The sequence below is a fragment of the Pithys albifrons genome, chromosome 11 (genome assembly GCF_047495875.1).
Source record: "Pithys albifrons albifrons isolate INPA30051 chromosome 11, PitAlb_v1, whole genome shotgun sequence".
NCBI classification, from domain to species: Eukaryota; Metazoa; Chordata; class Aves; order Passeriformes; family Thamnophilidae; genus Pithys; species Pithys albifrons.
The window spans coordinates 9577271-9593782 of record NC_092468.1 but is presented as its reverse complement, the minus strand read 5'-3'; the positions used below and the strand labels follow the sequence as shown (position 1 = coordinate 9593782).

Here is a 16512-nt window from a genome sequence, read left to right as displayed (position 1 = left end):
GCAGCCACCCACATCCCATGCCTTCAGGAGCTTCTCTGAAGCACAGTGAGGTGGGAGTCAGAGTAATATGTCCTTCAGGCTGAGAGTCATAGCCAGCCAGCATGGGATATGTGCATAGTTGCTTCATTAAGTTGACAGTGTGTAGGTATTTTTGGAAATTCTCAGTAAAGCAGAAGTGCAATCATAATTACTGACTTTTCTGTCCAGGTTTTTGAGGTTTTTCTTGTGATTCTTAATTACTCACTGAAGCATCTTTAAGTTCTCAGTATAAGCATCTCCTCCTGAACAATAGCAGAGAAATGCATGTTTCCCTTTTTTTCTAATTAATTACTCCCCAGCTTATAGAAGCTGCATTTTAGGTATGCTTTTTAAACTGTGCTCCCCATGTGCTACTTCAGTTAGCTATAATCATGCATTTTTGTTCAAGAACAGCTGTGAGGGTGTTGCTTACCCTGTGATATGTTTTTGTGACCTGCAAATGCCATGTGATGTTCCCTGTAGTTGAGTCACGTTTGAGATGTCTTTGCCCAGGTTAAATATGGTGTGATATAGCTACAGAGATTCAAATATCCTCATGTACATTTTATATGGTGTGTTTTGTTTGAGAAAAGAAAACTAAGCAAGAAATAGTTATTAGTATTTTGAATTTTAGGATGGATTTTCTGCTTGCGGCTGCTCTGTAAGCATAAGGCTCTTTCCCATGAGTGAGGGCTTGTTTTAATTTGAAAGCTATTGCAAGCTCTGTGCAGGTAGCTGTGGGCCTAGTTGCAAACTCCTAGTTATAAAAATCTCCAGCTGAGCTTATAGATTCTCTTACATGAGGCATGGTTTTGTACTCTCTAGCATATGTTGTGCTTGCAGGGAGCTGGCACAAAAGAGTCTAATTCTGATTACTCCACACTAACTTGAGGATCCATTTAAAGGGACAGAGACCGAGAGCCTCGGAAATGCAACATGAAGGCCTGAAGTGCCCTCTGAAAAGTTTGAAGTGTTTCTGTCGCCTTGCTTTGCTGCCAGCCCCGTCCAAAACCGTAGCCAAGGGTTTCAGACATGACTCACATATATCAGTGTTTCTATTTCCCAAGTTCAGGTTAAGCTTGCTTTTTCAAAAGTATTGAGCATCCCCTGCTGGAATTCAGACCCCTTTCAGAAACCTCGAATGCTCAAAATCAAAGCAACACTAATAAGATACTGGGCTGTGTACATCAGGCAAGAGGCTCAGGATGTTGCACAGGTGCTTGGCTCCCTGCAGGCACCATAGCAAGTGGAGGCTTCTTTTAAGAGAGTTTGTGTGGGATTTTCTGCATACACATAGGGGGTTAAGGCACAGTCAGGCAAATGGTCCTTGCAATAGAAAAAGGATGCTTAATAGACATTAACAAGTTAGACAATTACGTTTTAATAGACTAATTAAATAATTCTGTGCCACTGTTACCTAATGAGATGTTGAAACCTGAGAATGCCTGACACATATAATTGATTTTTGCCATCTTGTTTTGTTTCTGGGAGGCTGTGCAGCTTGCTCTCCACAAATGTTTCACTGCAGCCACTGTGAGCAACAGCCAATGCTCAGACAGGGTTAAAAGGGAGCATTTAATTAGTCATGAGTGTAAGGCAAGGTCTCATTCAAGCATAGAAAGCAGCCAGGTTTGTACACTCATGCCTGGCTACATGTGAGGTTGGTGAGCATTTCCATGGGGTCTGCCCTCACCACTCCCCACTTCCTCTCCCAGCACTGTGCCTCAAGGCAGCTCATGTCCCTGTGCCCCATCTCCCTCCCACTTGGTTTGCTGCACTTCCTCTTCTCCCATCAATGTCAAGGACAGAGCATTCATGTGGACTTTGCAATTGCCTTCTTAGGCTCATCCTGCCAGTCCGCTGGGTAATTTTCATTCTGCTGCCCATGCTTGCTCAGAAAGCAACTTTGTACAGAAGTGACATGAGTCAGATGCTGTTCACAGTCTGTTGAGACATGGGTGGCCGGTCAGGAAGGTGGCTCCCATGCCGGGTGGCAGGGCTGGCTGCAGCCCAGACCAGTGATGTGCCAGTGGGGCAGGAGCACCTCGCCCTTGGCTTGGGCGGCTTCATGGATGCTGCTCAGTGCTCCTACAGAGCTCTGCATGTACGGGCACTGTCTCAGACCTTTTATACAGGTGAAAAAGCAGTTTCCTTCTAAGTGTAGGAGGGCTGTGGTTCTGGGGAACACCCCAAAGCACGGAGGGCAGGCACCCGCCTGTTGGCATCGTAGCATTAGCACCCTCCCCCATGGGTGTCCCAGCACTGGCAAACTCACCTTTGTCCTTCAGAAGGGGTGTAGGGATACCAGATTTCAATTGTGCAATAGGTAAGATCCAAAAGTCACTCTTACCAGAATAAGAATGGATATCTTTCATGATTTGCAGTTGTGGGAATGTACCAAAATGGGCCTCCAGGTTCTCCTTCTGTCTGCAGAATCATGCCAGCTCAGAGGGGGAGGTTTTCCCACTGCTAAAACTGGGGGTGCTCCAAACAGCCCTGCAATGAATCTAATCAGTGCATAATTAGCTGATTGCCTTGGTGAAAGCCTGAGGCACTGCTGCAGAAATTGGTATGAGCTTCTGTACCTCCCTCCACCATGGCAGCTTAGCTCTGGAGGGGAGCCCAGACTGGCCCCAGGAGGGAGCAGTGGCCCTACAGGTTTATACCTCCTGGTCGGGTAAACACAGGCTGGGAACTGGGGCTGAGAGCAGCACCCTCCCTGGAGAGTGTGTGGCATGGGCATGTTAGAAAAGTGTGTTAAACGCAGACCAGCAAACTTTAGAAGCTGAGATGTTTGTCCAAGTGTTAGAATATTTCCAATTTGTGCTGTTTGTGCAAAATGCACAATGGCAATAGGAAGGGTGACCAGAGCTGCTGTTATGCTTTTGCTTGGTCATTTTTTTATAGGATGCATAAATACAGAGCTGCTGACAACCAAGACTGACAACAGCAAACCTCCTCTGGAGACTCCAGTCCTGACAGAGATATGGAATTCAGGCTTGATGACAGGGTGATGGAGCTGTGAGCTGCTCTCTTCCCCAAGATTTCCCGTCTGGGCAGACAGGCTGCTTTGCTTCTCCCCCATCCTGTCCAAGCAAGGCTGGAGATGCAGTGCAGCATTGCTGGTCCTCAGTCAAGAGGCCATAGCTCCAGTGTGACATGGTGACTTGTGGCAGGCAGGGCCAAAGATGCAGCGGAGGCATCAGAAGGGTAGCAGAGCACCACAAGGATGGAAATCTGTAAATTAGGAGTATGATGCCAGGCAAAAAAGAAGGGTGTTTGTTTATTGCTAAGTAGTAATAGAAAGAGCCTTTCCATCTCCAACCATGTTTACTCTTGGCCCTCTGCATCCATCTCTTCCTCCTAAAGCCTGTGACAGCCCAGCCATGCTCTGATCAGCATATGTGGTGGAAAGGTGTAGCCTCAGCAGTCCCTGTTGTGCTAGTGCAGAGTACATCATCACAGCACTAATTTCTGTGCCTGTTTATGGCAGCAGAAGCCCTGTACTTGTGCTCTGATGGTGTTATTTAGCATCAGAGAAGGAGGGCTCTGTGTTTTTCAACAGGTACTCCTGTGCCACCAGGAGGCATGAAACACCTCCAGCTGCAGTGTGTCATAGAAAGTATCCACACACCTGATGTTGATAATTTTTCAAGGACAAAATGTTGTGTTTTGATTTAAAAAAATCATCTTACTAGAGTAGCAATGAGTCCCTTTTTGTTTTTTCTTTTTCTCTCTCTAACCTCAGGGGAGCAAGACAGAAGATTTGGCAAGTGAGGTGGTTATAAAAGCTGTTCAGTGAGTGCAGTGACTGTGCAGGTGCTGTTTTCTTCTGATGGCAGTTCTCACACTATACCTTCTCTGCTCTCAGCACAGCCCTTCCAAAGCCATACACATGCACAACTATTGCATGTCACTGTGCTGGGCAGGGAGCTGCAGAATATCAAGCAGTGGCAGAATAAGAACTGTTTTGGATGAAGCTGCTCCAGAAAGCTTCTGTGTTTTATTCATAAGTTTTCTGCTGCAGTACTACTTGGTATGCAGTTTGTACAGTCCACTGAGACAGCACATGCATGAGCAGCCACACAGAGATATTGCTGTGGGGCTCCTTGAGCCCAGCAGCTCCCAGAAACTCTGTTTCTGGTTATTCTTCTTAGTGGAGAGGTTCAGGTATGACTGAGGGTGAATACAATTTTACTAAGGTCCTTGTCCTACCAAGCACAGCTTGCCAAAGCAGCTCAGGTGTGAGAAATTGCACTTTCTGTTAAACAATTTAAAGCTGAAGTGTTTTATAGCAAAAAACCCACACAGCTATAGATGTTTGTAACAGGCACAGGAAGGTACACTGAAGAGACACACAGTCAAAATGTGCAGCCTGTGAGTGTGCAACTGCTAAGAGGCACTGAGAATGTTTCCCACCCATGACATAGGGAGTGGCAGCACCTGGAAGCTTGCAGGGCAAGGACACATGTTGGGCCCCACTAAATTTACAAAAATAAGGTGGCATTCATGGAGCTCTTTCTGCTTATAGGGAATATACTGATCAGCCCAGTGGCAAAGGTAGGTTTGCCATGTTTCCATTGTCCAAAATTCCTCAGTCATCTGGCCTCCTGCCCATCCATCCCTGAGCGGGAATTGCAGCAGAAGCAGCTGTATGAGGTTACAAGATAAAAGTAATTTCCTCAGAAGTTTCTGGTACATGAAAAAGCCTGTGCCTGTTCTGGTCTGGTTCCAGAGCAGCAGGAAGCATGGAATCAGAGGAGCAGATGTCTTCAGCTACAGCTGGGGTAAGATAATTGCTGAGTTGGCAAGTGTCCCCTGCCCAGCCAAACCCACCAGGTGCAGAATCAGTGCCAATATGCTAATTACACTTGGGTGCTGTCACTGCTCCAGTACCTGATTTGCTTGCTGGAGAAACAGACCCATAATGGTCCCCACATGTTGCCCCCAGCACAGGGACACCCACGCTGTCATCAAAGTATGGTCCAAGCCCTTTTCTAAGCTCAGCTTTTCCTGCTTCTTCCCATCTGTATATTATTATACGCACAGCAACATGCACCTCTCTAGGGAGGAGGAAAAAACTCAGCATAAGCTGATGCCTCTTGCTGATGTGATGTGGATGGGCTGGAGCAAGGACCTCCACATCCCAGCAGTAGTTCTGCCAAGGTTGATGCCAATGTGCCAAGTGCAAACAGCCTGGCATGTCAGCCCAGTGCAGGCAGGGAAATGTGCAGGGCCAGATTTGCTCCACTGTGCTGTGGGCTTCATCTGCATCCAGAGAATTCACATTCATCTCATCTCTCTGCATGCAGCCTGAACCATGCAGAGCCTTCTGGAGAGGTTTCCAGAAGGTGACAGCAGGGCTGCTAGTGACTCTCAGCTCCTGGTCCCCAGCCTTGTGCCTGTGTCTCTGAAAAAATCAGTACAGGTGAGTATTTCTGCAGATCATACAGGAAGTCCCACCTGCTCTTGCAGAACGTGGCTGTAGGTCAGCTGGGGGGGGGCGGGGGAGGGGAGGGGGAGAGAGAGCACAGCGGGACCTACAGGAACCACTTTGCCCTTACAAAGCACTTTTTTAAGATGTTACTCCAAGAAGGGAGCACTGCCCACATAGGGAACATGCCCCAGGACAGAGCTCCTCACCCCCATCCTTGGTTTTTGCTCAATCCCAACAGTTTCTGCCCAACCTCCCACTAGCTGCTGGGGAACAGCACCTCCTTGTAGACCCAATGGCCTCTTCAGGACAGCCCGTCTGACATGCCCTCTGGAAAAAATAAAACTGAGTCATCTCTTGTTTGAAGCATCTCACAGTGATTTTCCTTCCCTCCTCCAGCCTCCAGCAGCAGAGTGGGGAAGTGTACACAGTTGAAAGGTCTTTTCTTCTCTCTCAAATATTCCTGAGTCACTGTTGAGCTCTTGGGAAGTGAGTGGCCCCAAAGCAAAAGCTGTGTTAAATTATTTTCCTTCTGACTTTCTAGCATTTTCAGTTTTGTATTTTGAAGTAAGTTTGGGGGAGTGGGAAGAACGTTCCACAGGTTTTTGCATTTTACTGCCAGCGGAAAGAAAGATGGCTTTAGGGACTAGGTGATGAGAGAAGCACAGGGTATTGTGTTTCTCTTCCTGATGCAAGAAGCGTGCTTGATCTGTCTCTTGTTACACTCCTGGGATGCTGGTGCAGGAGCTTCACACCAGCAAGCCTCCCTGGGTGCCCAGAAAGGGCCTGGGCTCTGCTGGGGCCTTCCAGGAGAGCTTTAGTGTACCTGCTTGTCCATCACAGCTATTGGCATATGTTGTTAATAGTGGGGGTATTGCACTGTATCAGCTTTCATTTGGAAATTTAATTTTCCAATGAGAAATTGCTGATTCTTTTCCAGATGTGCAGAGCAAAAATAAAAGTCACTCATCCTGTGTTAAGGGAGAGAAGAATCACTGCCCAGCTTCCTCTGTGCCATAGAGACAATCGCTGGCCTTTTTGGATAAACCAAAGGAAATGGGCTCTGTCCTCTTTGGTCCACGTGGAGAAAACCAGAGCCTGAGGCAAGCGAGGGGCGGGCAGGTTTTCCGATGGTGCAGCGATACTGTGTTGACAGTGATTTGTGCACTGTGTTAGAGACCAGCGCTGCTCTGAAATGTGAACCCCCGAATGAATAAACCATGGCCTTTCTCTTAGTAACCTGACAACTCGGTCCAGCCCTCCCAGTGCTGGGATCTGGCCCATGCTGGGCACGTGGGAGGTGGGACTCCCATTGTCCAGAGGCTTTTAAGGGCAAGGTGTGCCCACCTGCTTCTCGGCAGGGCAGTTCTGTGTGGTGTGGGACCATGGAGGGAAACACGCACCTTCTCCAGGTCATCCGCAAGATGCGTTCCCAAATCAACAAGCTGGAGAGGGAAAACAGGGCCCTGAAGGGAGAGCTGCAGATCTGGGGGCAGAGAGCTGTGCCACCGGAGAGAGAGGCAGCAGGAGGAGGTGGGAACAGCGACGTGAGGAGCCTCACCAGCAACTGGGAAGGACCTGCTGGCTCTCCTGCATCCCTGCAGGGAAACGTCATGGCCAATCCTGCTCCGGCACCAAAGGAGCAGACAGGTACTGACAAGTCGAGGCTGCCCATGGCACCCACATGTGCTGCCCGTGCAGGATCTCCCAGCTGGGCTGCAGGGAATGGGGGATGAACTGCTAGCTCTCTGCCTGGTTAACTCTATGGAAGTGCTCTGGCCTCCTTCTATGCTCACACCCAAACCCACCATGACTGGGAGTCTTGTTTTGTGCTCTTTTTAGGATGGTACCTGCATCCCCCAAGCTGAGCTTAGTGGAGTATTTTGCTGCTGTTCAAACAAAGGTTTCAACTCAAAGAGTTCAGTTTGTCTTTTTTTAAGCAGAATTTGACTTACTACTTTGAGTTTTTGCAGGCATGAACTATCCTGTCCATCCATGCCTGTCCCCTGCCTGTTGCAGGCAGAAAAGGGCCAACAGTTGTAACCATGTCATAACCTCTTGCCTTAATAAAAGATAAGAAAAACACTACAAATAGTAACAAATAATGATGGGTTGGTTGCATACAGCTCACCAGATGTGCAGTTTAGTTTTGCAGATAATGCAGTTAGTTATGGCTGAGGCAGAGAGTGGCCAATATACAGCAATAAAGTCTCACAATTTTATCAGGGTAGAAAAATGGAAATATTCCTCAGTTATAGAAGTCTGGTTGTGACTTCTGGAGGATTTAATGAACTAGGAATTAGAGCAAAATGCTGCTTGGTGAGAAGTATTGACAAAATGGCCCCACAAATTTTCATGGAGATATATCTGTGTGAATGAATGGGAGACTGAGAAGCACTAATGGATTGATGTTAAGCCAAATGAGTGCTGTGATTGAATGGTGGCCGCTGCCAAGCCCACTGACCCTGAAGTCCTCTCAAATGGGGGCTGCTGGTGGCCATAGATGCCATCAGTTTGGGAATAGCAGTCTGGAGTTCTGGCAAGTGGGAGAGTTGTGCAAAGTGCTTCCTATCCCTGTGGCTCTTCTTCAGCTGTCTTCCACAGAAAAGGGTGAGACCCAAAGGGTCTGTCTAGCTGCCTCTGCCTCTCAGGCTCACCATGTAAAAAACTTTTTTGAGCCCAAAGAAAATGATTAAAAATGGAACATTTGGCATTGGAAGGGACCTTGAAGTTCCAGTTCCCCTGCTATGAGCAGGAACACCTTACACTAAAACTAGGTTGCTAAAAGACCTGTCCAACCTGGCCTTGAACAGTTTCAGGAAGGGAGCAGCCACAACTTCCCTGGGCAACCTGTTCCAGTGTCTCACCACCCTCACAATAAAGAATTTCCTCCTAACATCTAATCTAAATGTTCCCTTTTTTAGTTTAAAACTGTTGCCCCTTATTCTATCGTCTGTCCATGTAAAAAGTCATTCTCCGAAAACACATTGAGAGTATCTGAATTATTGTTTCCAGCTCTGCTTTTTCCTCTGCTTCTCAGATACCACCATGACCGTGAGACGCTACCCCACCATCTCACCAGCTCCTGCTCCTTTCAGTGCAAGGTCCCACCGGGCTGGCAGGAAGCTTCCGAGCAATGGGCTCCCAGAGGTGCCAGGCAGTGCCCAGCCACCAGCCCCTCCTGCTGTAGCACAGCTCACTAGGGAAGAGGAGAGAGGGCTTGAAAAATCACAGACCAGCTGTCTCTCCTACAGCCATTCCAGCAACATGAAACTGTTTCAGGAGCATGTCTCTAAGTGCAGGTAGGCTTGGTTTGCCATCACAGCCTTAATAAATATGTGGACATTGCTCTGGGTTTTAGCTTGTTATCAGCAAAATCTCTGTTTGAATGTATATTGTCATTGAGTAGTCCGGAGCCCCTCTTTTCAGGAAGTTGTCCTGCTCCTCCTTGCAATGCATGAGGTTTGGCAGGTTAAATTTGCTACAGAAAAAAGTAGCTGAAAGAGAGGGAAAAGGGCTGAAATATTAGTGCTATTAAAGCCAGGCAGGGTTTTGCAGATTGGTGTGATGTTCTGACAAGCTAAGTTTGAAAGGGATTTTTAAATTTTGAACAAAAGGCATAGAGATAGCAGGGAACTCTGAGCTATGCCTTTGGAAGTGTGGTTACTGTGGCTCATGGATTTAGATACACTGTATTGTATTTCCCCGCTAACTGAAGCATTGCAAGTTAAAGCTTTCAGCCTCCGGACAGCTTCTAAGTTAAGCGAGGTGGCTGCTGGACAAGCCCTGAGTGTCTCTGATCATTGGTGAGAAGCTTTCCAAAACATGAGAGAAGAACTAAAGGTAGAAGCACTAGTAGTGAGACTGATATATGATAGCTCAGTAACTTTTAGGTACTGATATGTGCACCCTGGGAATCCATGTTAATTCCTGGATGAGCCTTACTGTGCTGTGTTCAAAAGTAAAATAAGCCAAATGGCCTCCAAGCATGTGTTTCAGCAGAGAGAAATCCATGGGTGTGTCTGCATGTGTCCTGTGGCAGGACTACAGTGGCCACCCTGGTCAGCTGTACACCTGCAGTGGGTTGTGTCACCTGTGTGGATGTACCTGTCCACAGGGCCCATCATGACAGCTTTTATTCTGTACCCCTCTAGCAATATGCCCTCAGAGCAGAGCACTGCCCAGCCCCTTGCATTCCCTGTGCCAAGGTAGTTCGGAGCGCAGCTCCTCACTGAGAGGCTGGAGGGGAACACAAGGCCAAATTTCCAGAGGCACACAGGTTTTCTTGTAAGGACACTTCAGGGTCAGATGTTTTACAGCATTTAGACACCTAAATTTAGTCCCTGGCAGGGAACTCGTATCATTTTCAAAAGTACCATGACCCTGTAACTCTGGATTTCTGTGTACGCTCCACTGGGCTCAGGGAAACTCAAGACTCTCATGAACGCTCCCGAGACGTTTGCCCTCAGGCCAGCTCACATGGCAGGAGTATGTGGCAGGAAACACAGGGGCAGCGAGCAGGAGCAGAATGGTAACGGCAGATACTGCTGCTTACTCATGAGGGGAAAGAGCTCTCAAAGCAATCAAAATAGCAGCACAGACCTGTTCCATCCAATGCCTGGGGACCTGCCAGTTACCCTGTGGCCACAGGACGTTGCTGATGATTTTATCGCCATCATTAGAGCTGCCTCGTCAAGCTGGCCAGCAGCAAGTGTGGTGCTGTGACTCATGTCCACTCACTGCTGGCTGCTTTAGGAGAAGAAATGGCTATGGAAAGAGCTTTTTACCTAACTTCCTCAGCAGGCTGGGTAATATCTTGAAGCATGAACTTTGTGTTTCTTGCACCAAAAAAAAATTAATATCTTTTATAGTCTTAATGGTGAATGCTTCCATTTTATACCCAAAGGTATAAACACCAATCTTTGTTAGCTTTTCACTAGCAGGATAATTTCTAGCAATGAGTTCAGTAAGCTTATTAAGGTTAGTTTTTTACAGGGATGACATTTGTGCTTCTCAGCATGCTGCTTCATGTCAGGTTTTCCTAGTCTTTGGTTCTTGTAGCTTTCTCACATTTTGCTGCAAGGCTATAATCCTGCATGTGATGCTGAATTTTTTTGTTTTATAATTAACTCTGTAGAAGTATCACCTGGAATTTATAGACAGTGTAGTTGCATTCAAGTAACAAAATTACAGCACTGCTCAGAAATCATCACTAATTTGCATGTCTAAAATATTTTAATTCTTATATGCTAAAGCATTATTTATACCAAGGGATTCTCACTTGTGTTTGGTAAATAAAAAAAACATTAAATATGGTACTAAATATACAGGATAAGAGAGGATGAGAACTGTTTTCAGGGCTGTTACAGTAAAAATACAAAAGGTACAAATACAGTAAAAATACAAGGCCTGTTTGGTACAAATGTCACCACTGGGGTGTTCATGTTTAGTGGTTTCACCTTTCAGTGCAACAGGTCTAATTGGCAGGTGGGAAGGGGCAAGGAAATTGCAGAGGTCTTCTGCCCTGTAACCATCACTAAATACTTCCAAATTTTCATGATTTTCCTTTCTCATGTTTCACAAGGTCCTGAGTGCGCTGACAAGCACCACAGAGGACAGTCAGAACGAAACCCCAAGTTCTGCAAAACTGAACCCATTTACATGCCCAAACTAACCTGTTTTGGGACACATAAAAGAGGATGTTTCTCCATCTGTTTTTGCAGATGGTGTAATTTACCTTGTGCACACTCACCACTGGGAAACCACCACTCTCACAGCCACTGTAGTAGCTGAGTGCAGATGCACAGAAACAAAGTCACTGGAGGGCCCCCCAGGCCATGTGGGTGCACACGCACTCTCAGGGTTCTGTGTGCACACGCACTCTCAGGGTTCTGTGTGCACGTAGCTTTGTACACACACATCGGGCACCGATAGAGAGATGTGAGACTCCATGGAAAAGGGCAGATGCTTCCACCAGACACGCAGACAGTCTTATGCTTAGTCCTTTGAGAAGCCTGTGAATGGCATGAAATCCTGCCTCCATGCAGCATGCAAGGGCAGAAAGCATTAGATTTTGCTTGCTGGGTTGTTTGTGAGTTTTCTTTTTTACTTTATTTGCATGTTTTATACATTTGTAATACTTGTAATGCTTTCTCATATTTTCTGCAGGGGTAAGGTAAAGGCTGTCACTTTCCTCTTACCAACGGATACATCACCAGTTGCTGAAAAGCAAGGTTCCCTCAAAAGCTCACAAAATCAGAGCACAAAACATCTAATGACCATCACTGAAAAAGATATGTGAGCTGGTGAATTTTTAAAGGCCCATTGATTCTCGAGATAAATTGGCTTTAAATGATAGCTGTGTGTCAGGTTCCTCTCTTGCAAAACACTTTGGCAGGATGCCCACGGAGCATCACCCAGCCTGTGTTTCAGGTCATGGCCTGGTGTTCAGCATGGAAATGGAGCCATGACAAAGCTGACTGGAAGTCTAAACACTGTGATGAAGCCACACAAAACAAAGGTACCTCTGCATGGTGCTTCTGAGCAACATGTTTCAAGGAACCCTTACCTCAGGACTGATGTAAACAGGGTGTTGGAGCTGATTTTGATGTGTTTGTCGCAAAGACCAGAAACTGTGTCACTGCTTGTGTTTGTTGATTCCTGTGACAGAACAGTATTTGATGCAAATGACAAAATAAGAGCTACTGAAGAGCCTGTGAGGTTTCCTCTGTAGGTAAAACTTTCAAACTTCACAGTACTAATACAGCAAAAATAAGAAAGCATTAGAGTCTGTTAATGTCACTTTGAATTTCTGCAAAGCTTGGCAATGACTGTTTATGTTCATTTGTGTTTCACCTCTAAGGGAGCACAGGGGAGAGTAAGAACCCATCAGTATGAAAATGTGACTACAAATCTGTTTCTGACTTGGTATGTTCACCCAAATGGAGACTAAAGGTCAAAGCAAAAGAGGACAAATTGTGAATATCAGAATTTTTCAGGATAAAATTCATTAACAGAACTTCAGCGAGCAGGTGCAAAGGAAATATGAGAGAGAACTACAAACAGTTTGTGAAAAGTGAACAGTGCTTGTTAGTTCTCGTTATGTGGGTAAAATGTGTTTGTTTTGATTACAATTATTTATGGAATTAAAATAATGCACATTGCTATTTCTTTATGTACTGGTGGCATCAATGGTTGAATGTGGTACAGAAAATGCATGAAGAGTAGATGTTTGTATTGATAACTTTATGGAAGATTTTCATCTCATTATCTGTGCTTAAACTCTTGAATTTCCTAAAGCAAAAGCAGAGACCTAGTGGGAAAAAAGAGCACTGCTGGATTCTCTGTGAAGTTGTATATTTGTATAAAACTCTGTGTTCCTTTTATTTCATTTTGAAATTCACCATGTTTTGCATATTCAAGTACACTTTTAAAATATTCTCACCACTGAAGTAATAACTTCAATTTCACTGCTATTTTATTTGTGTATTTTTATGTTCAGCTTGGTCCTTGTCAGAAGTAACAATTACTTCAGTGAACGAGGTTCCAGTTTGGAAAATTTACTGAACACCTCATCTTAGAAGGCATTACAGGGAAGTGCTTTTTAAATGTTTTAAAGAAGACACCACTGTTGGGAACTAGACACTGCATATTTGTTCAGTTAAGTGTTTAAATCCAGTTTATTTCATTCAGTAAAGTAACAACAGTTTTTTAAAATCTAGCCCCTGGACTTTTAAGGTATCCAAGGTTTTGACAATTGATTTAATGGGATTTCAGAATCCATATGCTTTACATAACTTTCAGAAGTCTCAATTTTTAATTTTTCTAAGCTTCAGCTTCCACGAAGCAGCACTCGGAATTCTCTTCTCCCACCCTTTTTGTGTCAATTCACTGTAGACATGACTGACACTGAGACTGCATACTAATAAGCATATGACAGTGTCAATTGTAGTGGGATGCTGATGTTGCACAAATAGACATAACTTTATATATGGTCAAGAAATTAGACTCATTGGACATTTATTAGAGGTAAAATGGTCTTAAACTTTTGTATACTTATAGGAAAAAAGAACAGAAAACATGGAAGGGGAAAGAGGGACAGGAATCAAAGCAAATCAAATCATTGAGAAATGGCAGTCAGTATATTAATGGAAAGATTTATTTTTCAATTATATTTTTGCAGTCTTTAACAGTGCCCACAGATTTAAGAACGCATGATGATACACAGGCACACTGATTTTTAGAAGCAGTTGTGCAGATCTGACCTAACTCTGCATCTCCAGGAGAACCAGATCGTAGCAGAGGCCACAGAGAAACCACTTAGCACATCATTTTTACCACAGTACAGCATGAAGTAACTTACCAAGGTGCACTTACTGGCAATTAAAACATTTCAATATTAAACATCCACAGATTGTTCAGTGCAAAAACAGCAGGTATAAGCAAAGTGAGTGTTAAAAGACAGAGAGACAGTAATCACACCATGGTCCTTTTCTTTCTTCTTCCCTAGAGGATCCATACAAGTTCACAGGAGCTCTGAGCTTCTGCCTAAAACTATTCTGTAATATATCTATATTAAACCCCAGAATATATGCTAAACCCTATTCACTGATGGCCAGGCTTGTTGGACAGTTTATGACTGGAAATTCTTTTTTTTTCAGAGAGGTGGTCAGTGGTATTCAGCAGTGTGGGAGTGCAAAAGCAGCTGATTCAGTGGGAGGTTTCCTCCTGCATTAGTACTGACCACTGAGAGATGTAAACTCCTGTGTCACAATTGTGCTCGGGACTATAGTGGCTTTATATCTCCATAGCAAATGCCAAAAATGACAGAGTCCACCACTGCCATTTGTTAAACGATATCTTCTCCTTTCCATCAGCACAACTAGTCAAGAGTAGTAAAACGCTTCTCTAGGCTGGAGACAGAAAAGTCTTGTTAGAGATGATTCTTGACTTCAGTCAGTGGGATAGTGCTGATTTAACTAACCTTCCACATTTGCATCATTGTAAGTGAGAGAGAAATGGGGTAATCTCTTTCTTTAGGAAAGTCTTTTAAAAGCTACAGTCATAATACAGGAGCACAAATAAACATAGGAGGAGTGGGGAGGAGTTACTCAGGATGAAGGTGAAATTTAGACATTGTATGTCTGAGGCTAGTGCACAGTCAAATGTTTGAAATCTTGATATCCAGCTTTGGAATTATAATCCTTAGATGCAGCATCAACCTACAGTAGATCTCTCCCTTGCCAAAATAATGGTAGCAAAATTCAAATACATAAAGCTTTCCATTCATAAAACTGCATTCTCCCTGAATGGTGCTGCTCAGCTGGACAGTGAAGAGTGATCCTGTTACAGGGTATGTCTACAACGGCATTTCAGTCAGAGTCAGGAGTACACTCCTGAGTGAATTTCCTGGGCACACCCACTTAATGTATTTCATTTCACATTGTGGAGTGGTCTCAAAGCAGACAAATGGATCTCTTCTGAAAGCAGCTAAGTCAGAGGATGTGCTTACAAGGTGCTCCAAAAGCTGACAGCTATTCAGTGCAAGGGGCCACACTAGCAAACACTCAGAAATACTGGTAGTGTGGAAAACAGCACTGATGGTTTCACTTCACACATCCTCCTCTACTGTTCTGCTCATGTAGACAGAGCTGCAAACTGCCCAGAGTAGCGAGCTACTGTCTCAGAGACAAAAAAAAATCTATCCAGGTGAAATTTCATCTTGTTATACTATAAAGAGGAGGAGATGCTTTTCATCAGTCTTACCTCTCTGTCTGGTGTTTAAAGAGCCTTGCTCTGGCCATGGACACAGAGGTGGAAATGTGATGCTCCAGACTGTTAGAGAGGAGTAACATTATCAACTTCTCCAGTGAGTTCTTGCTCAAAGTTCAAACTGGTCTCATGCTGGCATTCTTAAACAGCAAATCCACATCCAAAGGCAATGAATCAGTGTACAGGGCACATCTCCTGTCAAAGTCACCCACCTACTTCAAGTTCCATTTATAGGAGTGAGAGCACAATTTACGATGCACTGCATTGTCCACAACCTTTATATCCATTGTATTTTTGCTCCTATGTCTGAAATCCCTGACAGATGAACTTCAATTTTTCTCTGCCATTTCTGAGCAGGCATAATCTATCAGCATGAAGTAATTCACCTGAACAGCCTCTGACACCAGGTAAGTGATGGTGATATTTAATGTTGTTGTTTTCAATGATGTTAGCAACATCCATTCCAGCACTGACAGGCTCCCTCTGCAGTCATGAACCTTTATTTTCATTTTGTTGTGGTGACAAAATGAGAAACAAACTGGAAACTCATTTGAAGCCTCAAGTAGTTTGCAGGCCTTGAACGGTCCTTCAGTGTTGTGACAAATTCAAGGCTACATTAACTCCACCATTTACATGTCCTTGTGCAGCCACCTACATACAGAGTGGACGGCTGATTCAAAGGTCACAGAGGCTTGTTTTACTGTTGGGTGCTATCAAGTACACATTATTTTCTTCCCAGGATGCTAAAATACAGGTTGTATTAGATCTATTCTGCACTTCTACTGCATAATTCCTTTACCCAGCAAAGACCTCTTAAGCTGTTATCACAGATAAAATGTAGACTGAACTTTGCTAACCTTCCACAAGGAAGTTGGTGCTGCTGGAGTCAAGACAGATGGTCACTTCGGGGAATGTATCTTTTATGACAAGTGCTCATTTGAGTAGGAATATTTCTAGCTGGATGAATCATGTCTTTCTTGATTTCTGCATCAGATACCAAAAAGTGATTTTTACACAGTGATACTCAAAGACATGGCAGAGGCTGAAAAAAAATATGTCTCTAAAGCATCTTGCGAGGGTTTCCTTCTCCGGTGGGAACATTATATGGCACATGTAGATTGATTAAAAAAATATTCTCCACTGTTTTATTTTTACTGAAAACTGTGATGAAATGTTCTTTTTTCTTTTTTTTACAAAATCATGTGGTACTTAATAAAAAAACAGTCCCACAACAGCAAAATGCACAAAATCATAATAAAATTTCTCTGTTTAATGTAAAACTAAGAAAC

The 16512-nt window shown here is 44.5% G+C and overlaps 1 protein-coding gene across 1 annotated transcript; it reads left to right on the top strand.

Moving 5' to 3' along the window:
* The first annotated feature begins 6837 nt into the window (after positions 1-6837).
* On the top strand, positions 6838-11753 carry CCDC195 (coiled-coil domain containing 195). The gene is made up of 3 exons (XM_071566320.1): positions 6838-7102; positions 8493-8754; positions 11621-11753. Exons 1-3 carry the CDS (start codon positions 6838-6840, stop codon positions 11751-11753), a joined length of 660 nt encoding a protein of 219 aa, XP_071422421.1.
* The last annotated feature ends 4759 nt before the right edge of the window (positions 11754-16512 follow it).